General features: G+C 38.2%; 1 protein-coding gene across 3 annotated transcripts; it reads right to left on the bottom strand.

Moving 5' to 3' along the window:
- Window positions 1-601: 601 nt before the first annotated feature.
- On the bottom strand, window positions 602-7,691 carry LOC124269653 (tumor necrosis factor-like). Of its 3 annotated transcripts, XM_046704689.1 has the most exons (6): window positions 6,754-7,408; window positions 5,302-5,503; window positions 4,720-4,774; window positions 4,147-4,239; window positions 3,366-3,728; window positions 602-3,325 (listed from the first exon to the last, which is right to left on the bottom strand). In XM_046704689.1, the coding sequence occupies exons 2-6, from the start codon at window positions 5,443-5,445 to the stop codon at window positions 3,309-3,311; spliced, it is 672 nt and encodes a 223-aa protein (XP_046560645.1). In that variant the 5' UTR covers window positions 5,446-5,503; window positions 6,754-7,408; the 3' UTR covers window positions 602-3,308. The 3 variants fall into 3 exon arrangements, with proteins under 3 accessions (XP_046560645.1, XP_046560644.1, XP_046560646.1); XM_046704688.1 differs by having other exon boundaries at window positions 602-3,728; window positions 6,754-7,402; XM_046704690.1 differs by lacking the exon at window positions 4,147-4,239 and having other exon boundaries at window positions 602-3,728; window positions 6,754-7,691.
- Window positions 7,692-12,639: the final 4,948 nt, after the last annotated feature.

The raw sequence follows: 12,639 nt of genomic DNA, 5'->3' as shown, positions 1-12,639 counted from the left end.
GCTACGATGGTGTCGTGTTCAATTCCTTGTGGGAAGGGGACAGTTTGGTAGCCTATTGGTTAAAGTGTTAGATCGTCACACCAAAGATCTGATTCGATTCCCAACATGGACACAGTGTGATACAGACGTTTACAGAGATATAGATGGAATATTCCTAAAATCAGTGTAAAAACTATACTCAATCACTCCTCGTGGACAGAAACACTTCCGTGCTGTCAACGTGCTGTATCTTCCAACAATGGGCGACGACATGGGTTATTTACCAATGGCAGCCATTGACTACAATCAGTATTTGGTCATCAGATCGCTGAGAATATTGTTCACACCTCCATTGCCATTTCTGGAAAAAGGAAGTTGTTCCTGGGGCTGGACAAGATTGGTTATTCTTCACACTGATGTTCTGTATTTGATAAGCAAAGCCGCATTTTACGAAGAGAGTGTGCGATGGCGAGCCCCACCTCCTCACATTTATTATTACTTTGAGAGTTTTCGATCAGAAAAAGCAAGACTGCACAGTACGGTCGACTGCCCCTGAGTACACCCTATTTCTTGCATGCATTTTTAGGACAGACAGACAGACAGACAGACAGACAGACAGACAGACAGACAGATATAGTTTATTAAGGTGTCACGTGAACGATTACATGAAATAAAATACACAATATATATAATAAAATATCGTTCACCCAGCCAATAAGGCTTATGGGACACCATACACAATTTAATAACTATGTATATTTCGTTTTAGAGTAAAATACAAGAGGTAGTTTAAATGAGTAGCATTTTTACAGGAATAGGAGTCGTCTTCTAAGCATGTTATTCACAGTGGTTGATAAAATTAGCGGGTCTGACGACATTAAAATACTTAATAAATACACATTGTTATCATGCTTAAAATCTCCATTTATAAGATGATATCTAAGATCCTGATAAAAATAACAGTGCAAAAGGAAATGTATCTCGTCTTCCACACAATTACAGAAAGGACAAATTCTCTCACACAGAGGGGGGGGGGGTTTGCTGTAACGACCTGTTTCTATACGTAATTTTAGATTACCGCAGCGTAGTTTGGTCAGGTTACTTCTCTTAGCTCTGTTGATAATTTGTAGGTATAACTCAGGATGTCTATCTTTCTTGAATAATCTGTACGTTCGAAGCTTATTTCCATTTACTTTGTTCTTGTCGTTCCACATTTCCGTAAACCATATTTCCTCATCTAGTTTCATTAAAACACTTTTCACTGATAAAATAGTCATCTTCACAGGGTCTAGAGATGTTAAAATGGAGTCCAACTTCAGTTTTTTTCCCGAGATGCTGTGCTGTGTAAGCAAAGGATCCTCTTTTCTTTATAGACCAGTGGAAAAGTATGTTAGGTAATCTGTTGGTTATCTGTTTGGCTGATTTGATATAAAAACGGAACGCTTCAATCCTCTGCTTTGTAAGACAAGTTGCCCAGCCCATTTCACAGTGGATAGCTATAGTGGATGTATTACGCGGCACTCCAAGGAGAAAACGACAGGCTCTATTCTGTATACTGCTGATTTCACGGTGTCCGTACATCCCCCAGATAGGCGCACAGTATAACAGTATAGGTTGTACAGTAGATTCGTACAGTTTTCTGTAGACATCATAAGCCATGTCACCACACTGTTTATACTTTGTAATCAGGAGAGATAGCGCTCTACTTGCACTCTTTGCAATTTCCTTCACTGCATATTTCAAACTCAAATGTTCCTGGAACCATAGTCCTAGATATTTGTAAGTATCAACGTAGTCAAGGCTCATATTACAACCGTTAAACTGAAACTTTGAACGAGAAATCCCATCTTTCCTGAAATGCACAATCTTAGATTTGTTGATATTCATTGACAGTCTCCACTTGTAACACCAACTTGTAACAATGTTCAACGTTCTCTGAAGCTTTTCTTCTGTTGGGGCGATTAAAACAATATCATCAGCATATAGTAAAATTGACACAAACATATCATCAACTGGTACACCATCATTAAGCTCGTCGATCTCTTGAGCCAGGTCATTTTTGTAGAGAGAAAACAGAGTTGGCGACATCATGCAACCTCGCTTCACACCTGTGTTTACTGTAAAAAAAGGAGTAAGGTGTTTATTAACTCTAACAGTACTGGTAGTGTTCCTATACAGCGACTGTATGGAGGCAAATATCTTCCCACCAATTCCAGCTTTCCGTAGCTTCAACAAGAAGCAGTTCCTGTCAACGTTGTCGAAAGCTTTCTTTAAATCAATAAAACACGTAAAACTTCCACACTTAGAATCGAGCCGCGACTTCAATATGGTATACAGAGAGTATATGTTGTCGAAACAGCTTCTTTCCTTCCTAAAACCATTCTGAGCATCTGATACTGAGCAAGTTACTTGAATCTAGCCATTTTGATATGCGTTGGTTTAAGATTTCACAGTATATTTTACATGGCACGGAAATGAGAGATATTCCACGGTATGACAAAGGTTGACGGAGATCTGTATCACTCTTGACAATCGGGTTGATAATCGACTGAGTCCAGCTTGTGGGCGCTGTTAGGTCCTAATTTACGCGAATGAGGCTTTACATACAAAAGCTGTTAAGTAGATCAAAAGCTATTGAGTAGACATTAAACTCCCGAATGAAGGCCCCCGGCAGTTTCAATTTCTCTGTAGCCAAGTATATTAATTGTGTGATGTGTGTCTTAAGTATGTGTATGAAAACATCATCAAGCACGAGCTTCCATAATCGGTTGCTTTATCTTGATGTTTTGGACACTGCAGGGGATTTTGAGAAAACAGATGTTCAATCGAAATTGATCAATATTAAACCCCCTATTATTATTTCTCAAATTGAATTTCATTAACGTCGTGATAATGTTGCAAGGAAAACGCTATTATACTAATAAACCTGTATACATGTAGTTGTTGCCACATGATGCTATCATAATCAAACTATACATGATTGGTATTGCGATATCAAATTATTTGAATTCTGTTCTAAACAAGACACGAGTGACTCTTCAACAAATATTGTAGATCTATTGTATTCAGTCCATGATTTTATTTTTGCTTGAGAAGGGTTTGCCAAATTCTAAAAGCTTCCAAATTACATCAAAGCTGATTGATCTCCTACCATGAAGCAAATGCTATCGTCTCGTGTTTTGTTGCGTATGTATGGGGTATTCAGATAAGGCAAACATGCTGGTACACCAATCCGTCTTCTCTTCGTGAATAAAATATACGTAAACAACATCAGGAGCATGTATGACAGGTTTGAACTATGTTCACGGACACACGGGTCCTATGTCAAGTCAAATACACTCCAACGTAATGCCAGTCTCGGTCATGTGTCAGTGGGTTCATCCCCGAGACTTTGACCATCAGCTGATCACCAGCATCCAGCTGTACCAAGCCATGGATATCACTGGAGTACTCAAGACTTGCTCCATCAATGATGTTGTTCTTGTTCTCGCTGATGACATCCCTCAATACTGTTTCTTCCTCCTGCTTCAGTGCACTGTACCGTGCTATATTGTGATGAAAGTCAGACTCAGAATCACCTTGACGATTCCTTTCTGTGTAAAACTTGACATGGCTATATACGACGTACACTCCAGTGGCGGGTACTATGATGCTCCCATTCTCATATTTCATTCCATTGTACAGCAGTTGTCTTCCTGGTCCTATGAATGGTACCCAGTTCCTAATCGGAGTGTCTTCAGATGTGTCTGCTGAAATGTTGCATCAAATGAAAGTGTCAGTGAACCCTCAAGGTGAACTTGGACTTGAAGTGGTAAGTGTTGCTTTGTCAACTTAACCTTTGTCTTAGTTTGCTAGATTTAAAGCGAAACATCAAACAGCGGATACATAAACTAAGTGGAGTATTTTTGTGGTCTTACAAATAAGAATATATGATTGAGGAACAGTGATATTGTATGACTTTCTGACAAGTTTCTTTCCTAAATATATTTTAAACAACTGATACTACGAAACATTCAATAACGCAATCGACTTGTATAAGCTTTTCCTAGAGTACCACTTTGAACCTGACGGCGATTCACTCATGAATATTATACAATGCATAACCGTTTATTTAGCTCAAATAGGAAACAACAAGTTAATGCTGTTAGCAAATATATTCATGCATACCTTCTTTGTAGCCAGTCAAGTCAAGTCCAGGGAAATATGCTATGGGTTTCAATAGATTCAGAAGATCTGCCGGTGTTCTGGGTTGTGTCTTGTCTGCAACAAGTTGAAATAACTATGCATACCTAATCAAGAATTAATCAAAGCGGACAAGGATTCGAACCCAGATAATAGGTTCCTAGCACGGCCAATGGCCGGAAGGGCCCTAAACCAACGAGTTAGACTTCCTATATCTACGAATGTTCCATACTGCACCATGTATAGTTTGAGGAGAGAAAAATATTGTATCTCCAACAGTGAATAGTCTAACACAATCCACTATCTTACAAAGTTCTTTTAACCATTAAAGTTGATTAATTTGGAGATACACAACAATTGCTCACATATGTTTCTACATCTCGTCGGTGAAATTATCAATCTGGCTTTTTATTTCATTTTTATCATTTCCGATCGATCTCTTTCGAGCATGTTCCAATCCGTACACGAAGAAAAAGAAAATTGTGGCTACATTGAAATGATGTATGCAATTTTCTTTCTTTGGCAGTCGTTTATGGGCGCCTACAGAATTATACTCACTTGTTCCTGCATTGGTGAACGTGGCCTGGAATTTCTTCAAGTGTTCAGTGTAGATCTACAGAAGAGAATACATAAACATAATACGTCTGACAAGGCATTTTATTGATACATGCTCAACCAAAGAATAACGTTTAAATCGTTACTTCTGGTCTTGACCGAACAATTTGCTTGGGTGTTTCGGACCAGCTATTTATTGATGCATTGCCAAATGAAGTTTAACAAATTTAAATATGCTTCTCAAGATTGAGTGATTCCGTTTGAGGTACGGAGGAGTATACTTGGTATTGGCGTAATGCTTAGTACAGTGACCTATGAATGGGAGACACTTTCTCTTTCGAAACAGACGCATCGTGGCATTTGATGAACATAAACCAAACGTTTCTGTTATATCGCGCCCCATCTTAATATTTGAAGAAAACACAATATAAAGCAGTGAATGGTTATTGGTGAATGGCCATGCTCTCAGAAACATTTCTCAACGTTGAAGAGAAAATCTAAATCAGAGGAAACCTGCATTATAAAGACACGTGACCATACTCCGCAAATATGGCAGCAGTTTATAATCAATAATTCAATTCTTACCCGACTGAATTGTTGCTTGAGTATTTCTGAAGTTTTCCTGTGTTCATGGTGCTCTCTTGACAGGACAAGACAGATAACCCCGATCCCAACAGCTATGTTCAGCAGGAGCACAGTTGCTGCTACACATTTGGCTGGTATTTCCATGATGGATGATGTAGGACAAGGATGAAGCAAACACGGAGAAACTGATGGCAGCAGCGACCTTGTGCGAATGTGAGTTAGAGACAGAGATATTATTATCCCTCTGTGTACAGTTTTTTTAATTTTATTGTTTTATCCCCCAGTGTACAGTTTAGTGTATATTTCATTTTTACTAGCACCTCTTCGACAAATACTGCACTTTTATTTCAATGGGTTAGAGACCGAATCAATATCATTTTAAGCATCCAAGTGTACAATTTATATAATCGTATTTTTTACTAGCCCCTCTTCAATCAAATTCCGTACTTGTATTGCGATGTGTGAGAGATTGAGTTATTTTTTTATTCGTCATCGCATAGTTATATTATTATCAAATGGTATTATTTACAAACACCTCTTCAAATAATTCTATTCTATTATTTCGATGTGTGAGAGATGGAGGTTTTATGCCTATTTTACATGTTTTGGATAAATGTTATTTACTAGCATCTCTTCAACACATACCGTAGTTTTATTATAATGTGTTTAACAACGACGGACTCTAGTAGAGAACAGTGTTAGAGTTAATATGGCTTTATGCCTCAGCCAGCAAATCACTTATATCCCCAACGTATTGGACCATATACCTGTGATATAAATATAACTTCCATTCCTTCATATCACTCTACAGGTTTGAAATGCTTTAAATATAGGATACGTTTGTCATTGTGGAGGAAGAACACGAGGAAAATCACACATTCAGCTGGACTAATAAACCATGGATCTTTATGTGCAAATATATTCGTTGACTCGGAAACGACCGGTAACCATTTTGAACATGGCTGGTGCATTCCCATTGAAAAACTGTGTATAATTTCCAGGGGAAGTCCTAAGTATCTGCGAAGTTTGCGGAAGTTTGTATGTGTATTGCGATCACAAATCTCGGGATTGGATTGTTAGAAATAAATAAACACACGTGATAGCCGTTTGTTTCTGTACTGCACACACAAAGATATTTTTACGATTGTGTAATTCAAGTCTCTTGGAAAGTGAAAACAGGTTTATGTGGGAAAGTCCCTTGTTCACTCATGGCCTCAAGTCCTCACAGAGTTACCTCCCTTACACCACTTCAACTGACCGCGCAATGTTTATTCTTGTGGGATGAAATGTGTTGGTATTGTTGTAAGTGATACACTTGAAAGGTAAGATGTTTAACATTCAAACCTTTTAATTTACAGTTAATAAGACTAATTTTATAAATGAAGATTATATCCACATAGCCAGTCTGAAGCCAGAAAGTCAAACACGAAATCGGGGTTTAAGTATACTCACGTGAGACACACAGTAGTCGGTAATATGTGACTTTTGTTACAACAGTAAGATGTTCAGAGTGAACACACAGTCAGGAATGGTCACACACCAGGAAGGATACTGGGCAGTACCAGAGAGAATGTGAAAGTAGGAAAACAGCGGTTGGCTTAACGGGGATTATGCGGATTATGTGAAACAGAAAATGTGATTGAAGGGGGAATTTTGACTTTCCTAAAATAAATGTGACACATCACAATAAGTAATATGATGTGAATACTGCCACACATTTGCAGGAAGTAACCGTCATTGTTTGAACCGGCTGCAGCTGTAAGTCAGTTTGGGATAGGTGTTGCTTTGGATATGTTGCGCCTTGTTCGCTGTATATCACTATACGGAAATGTGTTGCTTAAATGCAACACTGTCTATTGCATTGTTTCGATTGATAGACAATTTAATACGTGTGGGACGGTTCATTTCTGAAAATGTTTATATGATAAGGACCAATATAACATCGATGGCTTTGCACATTTACAAAAGATGACATTTTATTTGGTTGACTGTTTTCTGCACAAATTGTATGTTCAGTGCTGACAATAGTTAGTGCGGATTTTTGGAGACGAATGCATATGTCCAAGTAGAAATATTTGCATTCGTTCATATAGTTAATTCAGAGTGGCTAAGTTGGGTGAAACGTTGTCTCATCAATATATAGCCTTGGTTTGCTTCCCCACAAACGTACAACTTGTGATGTTTGTTTCCCCTCTATTGGAATATTGGTAAAAGCTTCCACTTAAAGCCTCTCAAACTCACTCCCACACCCGACTCACACCTCCACTATCAATCCACTCACCCGGTCACCCAGCCACTTTAACCTTATTTTTAGCACACTTTTAATACATTTGGCAGTGTATTTGCAATATGTTTTAAGATTGAGTGAGTGAGTTTATTTTTACGCTGCAATCAGCAATATTCAAGCCATATGGCGGCTGTCTGTAAATAAATGGATCCGGTCCACACAATCCAGTTATCAACAGCCCGAGCATCGATCTACGCAATTGGGATACGATGTCATGTGTCAATGAGCCTGACCACCCGATCGATCCCGTTCGTCGCCTCTTACGCCAAGCATGGGTTACTGAAGATCAATTCTAACCCGGATCTTCAAGGGTATACGTTTTAAGAACGGCTGAATGTTTTGAGATGGTGTGATTAGCGGGGCTACACTTGGCGAGACACAGAAGGTATGTTCACATTTTTTCGAGTCGATTTGGTATGTGTGTTGGAAATGCTACATTAACATGATATTAATAATATAACTGCTCTTTTATCAGAATTTGTACCCACTCAAAAGTTTTAGCATGGGTGCAAATCAAAACCAAAATGCTTATGAATTAACTACTTTAATTTTTCTTTTGGTGTTGAGCTGTATTCAAAAATTCTCTTTTTAAGTTATGATGTGCACCAGCAATATGTTGTTCTTATTACAATATAAATATGGAAGACACGTGATACAAAAATAATTATCCAGATCATTGATGTATGTTTTTATTAATTTGTAAAAGCATATGAACCTAAAATTGTTTAAAAGATTTGCAGAGCAACCTTCTCTTCAGAAGTTTAATACTTTTATATCAACAACAAACCTGAAACACTAAGACGTGTGTCTTCCATGCAAACTCTTTGAGAGATGATTCATAGGTATTGTTCTAGATCCCAATAGATGATGTACTTTGGAGCAAAGTGAAACGATATTTGTACCTATACTCACTAGTGTAAATGTAACCACTTACTTTAGGCAACTGTTCTAAACTAGATTTTGAAAAATATTCCATACTGTTTAACGGTGCTGTTTACACATGAATTAATGTATTGGAAAACAAATTCACAACGGTGAAAAGATTACTGTCATGAGTTCCATAAATTATGAAACTCAGTAAAAATTGGCGAATTCTTAACAAAACTTTATACCAAAACGCAGCAGTTCACATGCATGATATTTGCACATATTTGCACAGTTCATCTGCATAAGGTTTGCAGTTCGTTCCCCAAATTCATCTTCGATGTAACCATTTATATACATAACATATAGTGAGTGCTGTAAGTGAGTCTAAACTTTTGATGGGTAGTATATTAAAAGGTGAAACCACGTTGGTTGAGCGGGTTATAGGCAGCTGACTTTGTTTGCTGGCGATTATGTGGCTGATTCTGAGGGTTTGTGTTCGAATCCCGGATGGGACTCAACCTAACAAAAGTACTAGAATCTGTACTCTACTAAGAAGGTGTAGTCCTAAATATAACGTGTGTTACATATTAAAATATACACTAATATGCTGAATATGGGCCAATGACATCTTGTATAAAGGCTACTATTTACTAGTGGGTGTACCTACATGGGATACCTGTGACGATCCGGGTCAGAATTGGTTTTCAGCAACCCATGCTTGTCGTGGAAGGTTACTACCGGGATCGGGTGGTCAGACTCGCTGACTGGGTTTACTTGCCATCGTATCCCAGTTGTGTCGATCGATGCTCATGATGCTGACCACTGGATTGTCTAGTCCCAACTCGAGAACTCCCAGCACTTTCTTACGTTGAATAAAACCATGTTCCAAGGCGGTATTTGTTACCTGGTCAGAGTATCGGGACCTGACCTGCACATTAGGCATATATTTGTATGTTCAGACGTACAATACACTATGGTGGCTCATTCGGGCCATCGCTTTATCGCCCTGAAAAATCTAGATGATATTGTGACAAAGCAATAGCACGACACGATATTGCGATATGGCAACATGATATAGCGATATTGCAATACAGCCCAAAAACGAAATAGCGATAACACGACACGATATGGCGATAGCAAAACACGACATTGCGATAACTCGACACGACATTGCGATAACTCGACAAGACATTGCGATAACACAACACGAAATGGCGATAACACGACACGAAATGGCGATAACACGACACAAAATGGCGAAACAGCGATATTGCGATATAGCGATACGGCGATAATGCGATATAAACAGGCGACACGGTGATAGTGCGACATGACGATATAGCAATACTGCGAAATTGCGATTATGCGAAATGGTTAAGCGACATGGCGAAACAGCGATACTGCGATATGGCAATAAAGCGATATATTGATCTTTATATGAGTTTGTGTGTATGTGGTATGTACTTATGTGTATTTGTGTGATGCGTCCATGTTGTATTTGAATTAGTATCATATTAGTTTAAGTGAGAAAGCAAAAACGTTCTAGGGATTTCACGTAATGATAATATTCGGTGTATGCAAATGGATTTTATGCAATAGTAATCTTCTATGCATGCCCATCATAAATATGGTGTTATTGTGTAACTCATCGTCTGAATCATCAAAATGCAGCAACAACCGAATAATACAATCAGAACGAAACAAACATGATCCACGAAGCACTAAAAGGTGGAGTGGTTATTAGTATTTAAGATTAGATCTCTTATAGCAACTTCGGCGTCATATCATCACTAAATAAAGCACAATGGAACAACGTCAGCGAATGGAATCACTGTTCCGTCCAAAAGTGTTGAAAATTACACTAAATGTAAAAATGTTTGACTTATTTACCGGTTTTCTTTAAATTGTCATTACTAGCATGTCATTTGGCTGATAATATTCAATTTTAATACATACAACACAAAGTAAAAGTTCGTTATTGTACAAATTTATCATTGTCTTATCTTTAAAACCATCGTATGAGCTACAACCAAATCGAGAAAGTGTTACTCTTACTTTGTAAAAGATAAGTTCTACTTTTTTAAAATAAAGTGTACTATTCAGCTTTTTCTAGAATTGGGTAAACTGCCATGCCGTTTTGAGATGTACATGTCTTTTAAGGCCCATGTTAAACGCCTGATCAACATCTGTAGCGCGTATACGTGTTGTAACTAAATATACACATGGGCGTTGATTAAGCACAACCTGAAACTAAGGGCAATTTTAATTTTTTAGCTCAAACAAGCGATCAGACTAGAATGCACATGTAAAGCACGTGCTTCACCTAATCTATAAAATGCAGTGGGTCGCAGGTTCATGTGCTGCGAACGCGCCTAATACATTGGGGTATATATTTCAAAATTGCAGTATGTGCAGTCTGAACTGATATAAAAGATGACAGTACATGTATCTTTCCAGTAAAATCCTAATGCTCTTGCCTCCTCAAATCAGATAAAGATAAATGAATTCGACCTACTCTTGAAATCAAATACTTTAATCCAATCATGTGTAATATTGTATCCCGGGCTGTTTAGTTGGGCTATCTGTCTCAAACAAAGAAGTTCCTCAGCGGGTCCACAACACTTTATTCGGCGTCAAATATACAATAACATGATGGTACAGCAACGCACAGATAGCATCTCAGAGGGGATCATCAGTCCCCCTGCCTTGCCGTTTTATGAGGGCCCAGTCCCGTTGAAAACCAGAATTCTACATATATTCTCACTTTCAGGCATCTTTGTATCGTATGTACAGTACATGTATGGTCAGTCTGCAGTACCCAGTACCTAATCCACAATATTAAGCTTCATTTGCTGCTGGCCTACACATGGCTTTGCTTTTGACTGCACTGTAAAGATTTAGATATACTACTTTTACTTAACTTAGTGAGTGAGTTTTGTTTTACGCCGCACTCAGCACTATTCCAGCTATATGGTGGCGGTCTGTAAATAATCGAGTCTGGACTAGACAATCCAGTGATCAACAGCATGAGCATCGATCTGCGCAATTCGGAACCGATAACATGTGTCACCCAAGCCAGCGAGCCTGACCACCCGATCCCGTTAGTCGCCTCTTAAGACAAGATTGGTTACTGAAGATCAATTCTATCCCGGACCTTCACGGGTGACTTAACTCAGGAATACACGAACATATCTATACTCCCCTTTAAAACCTACATCCCGCCAAACTGCCAACGATAATCGTCAAAAACTCTGAGATTAATTAATTATACTGTGGACTCTGAATTATCCGACAATCTGTGTATTCCGACATATATTTTTGGGCCCCGGCAGCGTTCTTCTATATTGTCATCATATTAATATTGAATTATCTGACATCTGTACATTCAGAATTCCGATACCATTTTCTGGTAACAATGACACTATCACGCTGTACAATCCGACATCCTCTCCCCATATTAGACTAAAATAGCCAATCAACCTGTCAACGGCTACAATGGAGGACTTTTTGATGAAAGTGTGAATATGATTGTGATTGGATAGTCCGCATCTTATGTACATTGTACTGAAGAGAATAAATACCAATCATACATGTGTATGTAAATACTGACTTTGTTTTTTTCCCTTTATTCACCAAGTAAATAGCTATCAAACAATTTCATGAAGTCAGTTACAATGTATGGTATTGTTTGAAAAGTATTCAAGCAACGAGACAGTGAATTATCCGATACGCTGTATAATCCGACATGTTTCCCCGGTCCCAGTGAGTGTCGGATTATACAGCTTCCACTGTACCTACTGAAATTATTTTGGTGTGTAATGTATTGTTTACTTGTTTATAGAGAGAAGAAGAAAAGTATTCTAGAACTTTTCGTTTACAATGATACTTTCCTTTCTTGATAAGCAACCAATATTCTTAAAGTAGACGTTTCAGAGATCGACTTCCCATAAGATTAGGCAGATCGATCAGGCACCGTAAGAGCCCAAATCTATTCTGATGAACTCTTATAGCCTACAGAATTCTCAGGATCTTGACATGGACAAGCATCACAGTTTGGAATATGTCATCTCTCATTGTGCTCTTGGATGAGCTATTTCAGTAGAATGGACGGTTTTACGAATGCGTTTATCTCACATACTACTTTTTCACATTTTTGTATGCACTTCACTTGGATACACTTTGTA

This window comes from Haliotis rubra, unplaced genomic scaffold (assembly GCF_003918875.1).
Source record: "Haliotis rubra isolate DU_JTF1 unplaced genomic scaffold, ASM391887v1 Scf146, whole genome shotgun sequence".
Lineage (NCBI taxonomy): Eukaryota > Metazoa > Mollusca > Gastropoda > Lepetellida > Haliotidae > Haliotis > Haliotis rubra.
This window is presented reverse-complemented; position numbering and strand designations above follow the sequence as displayed.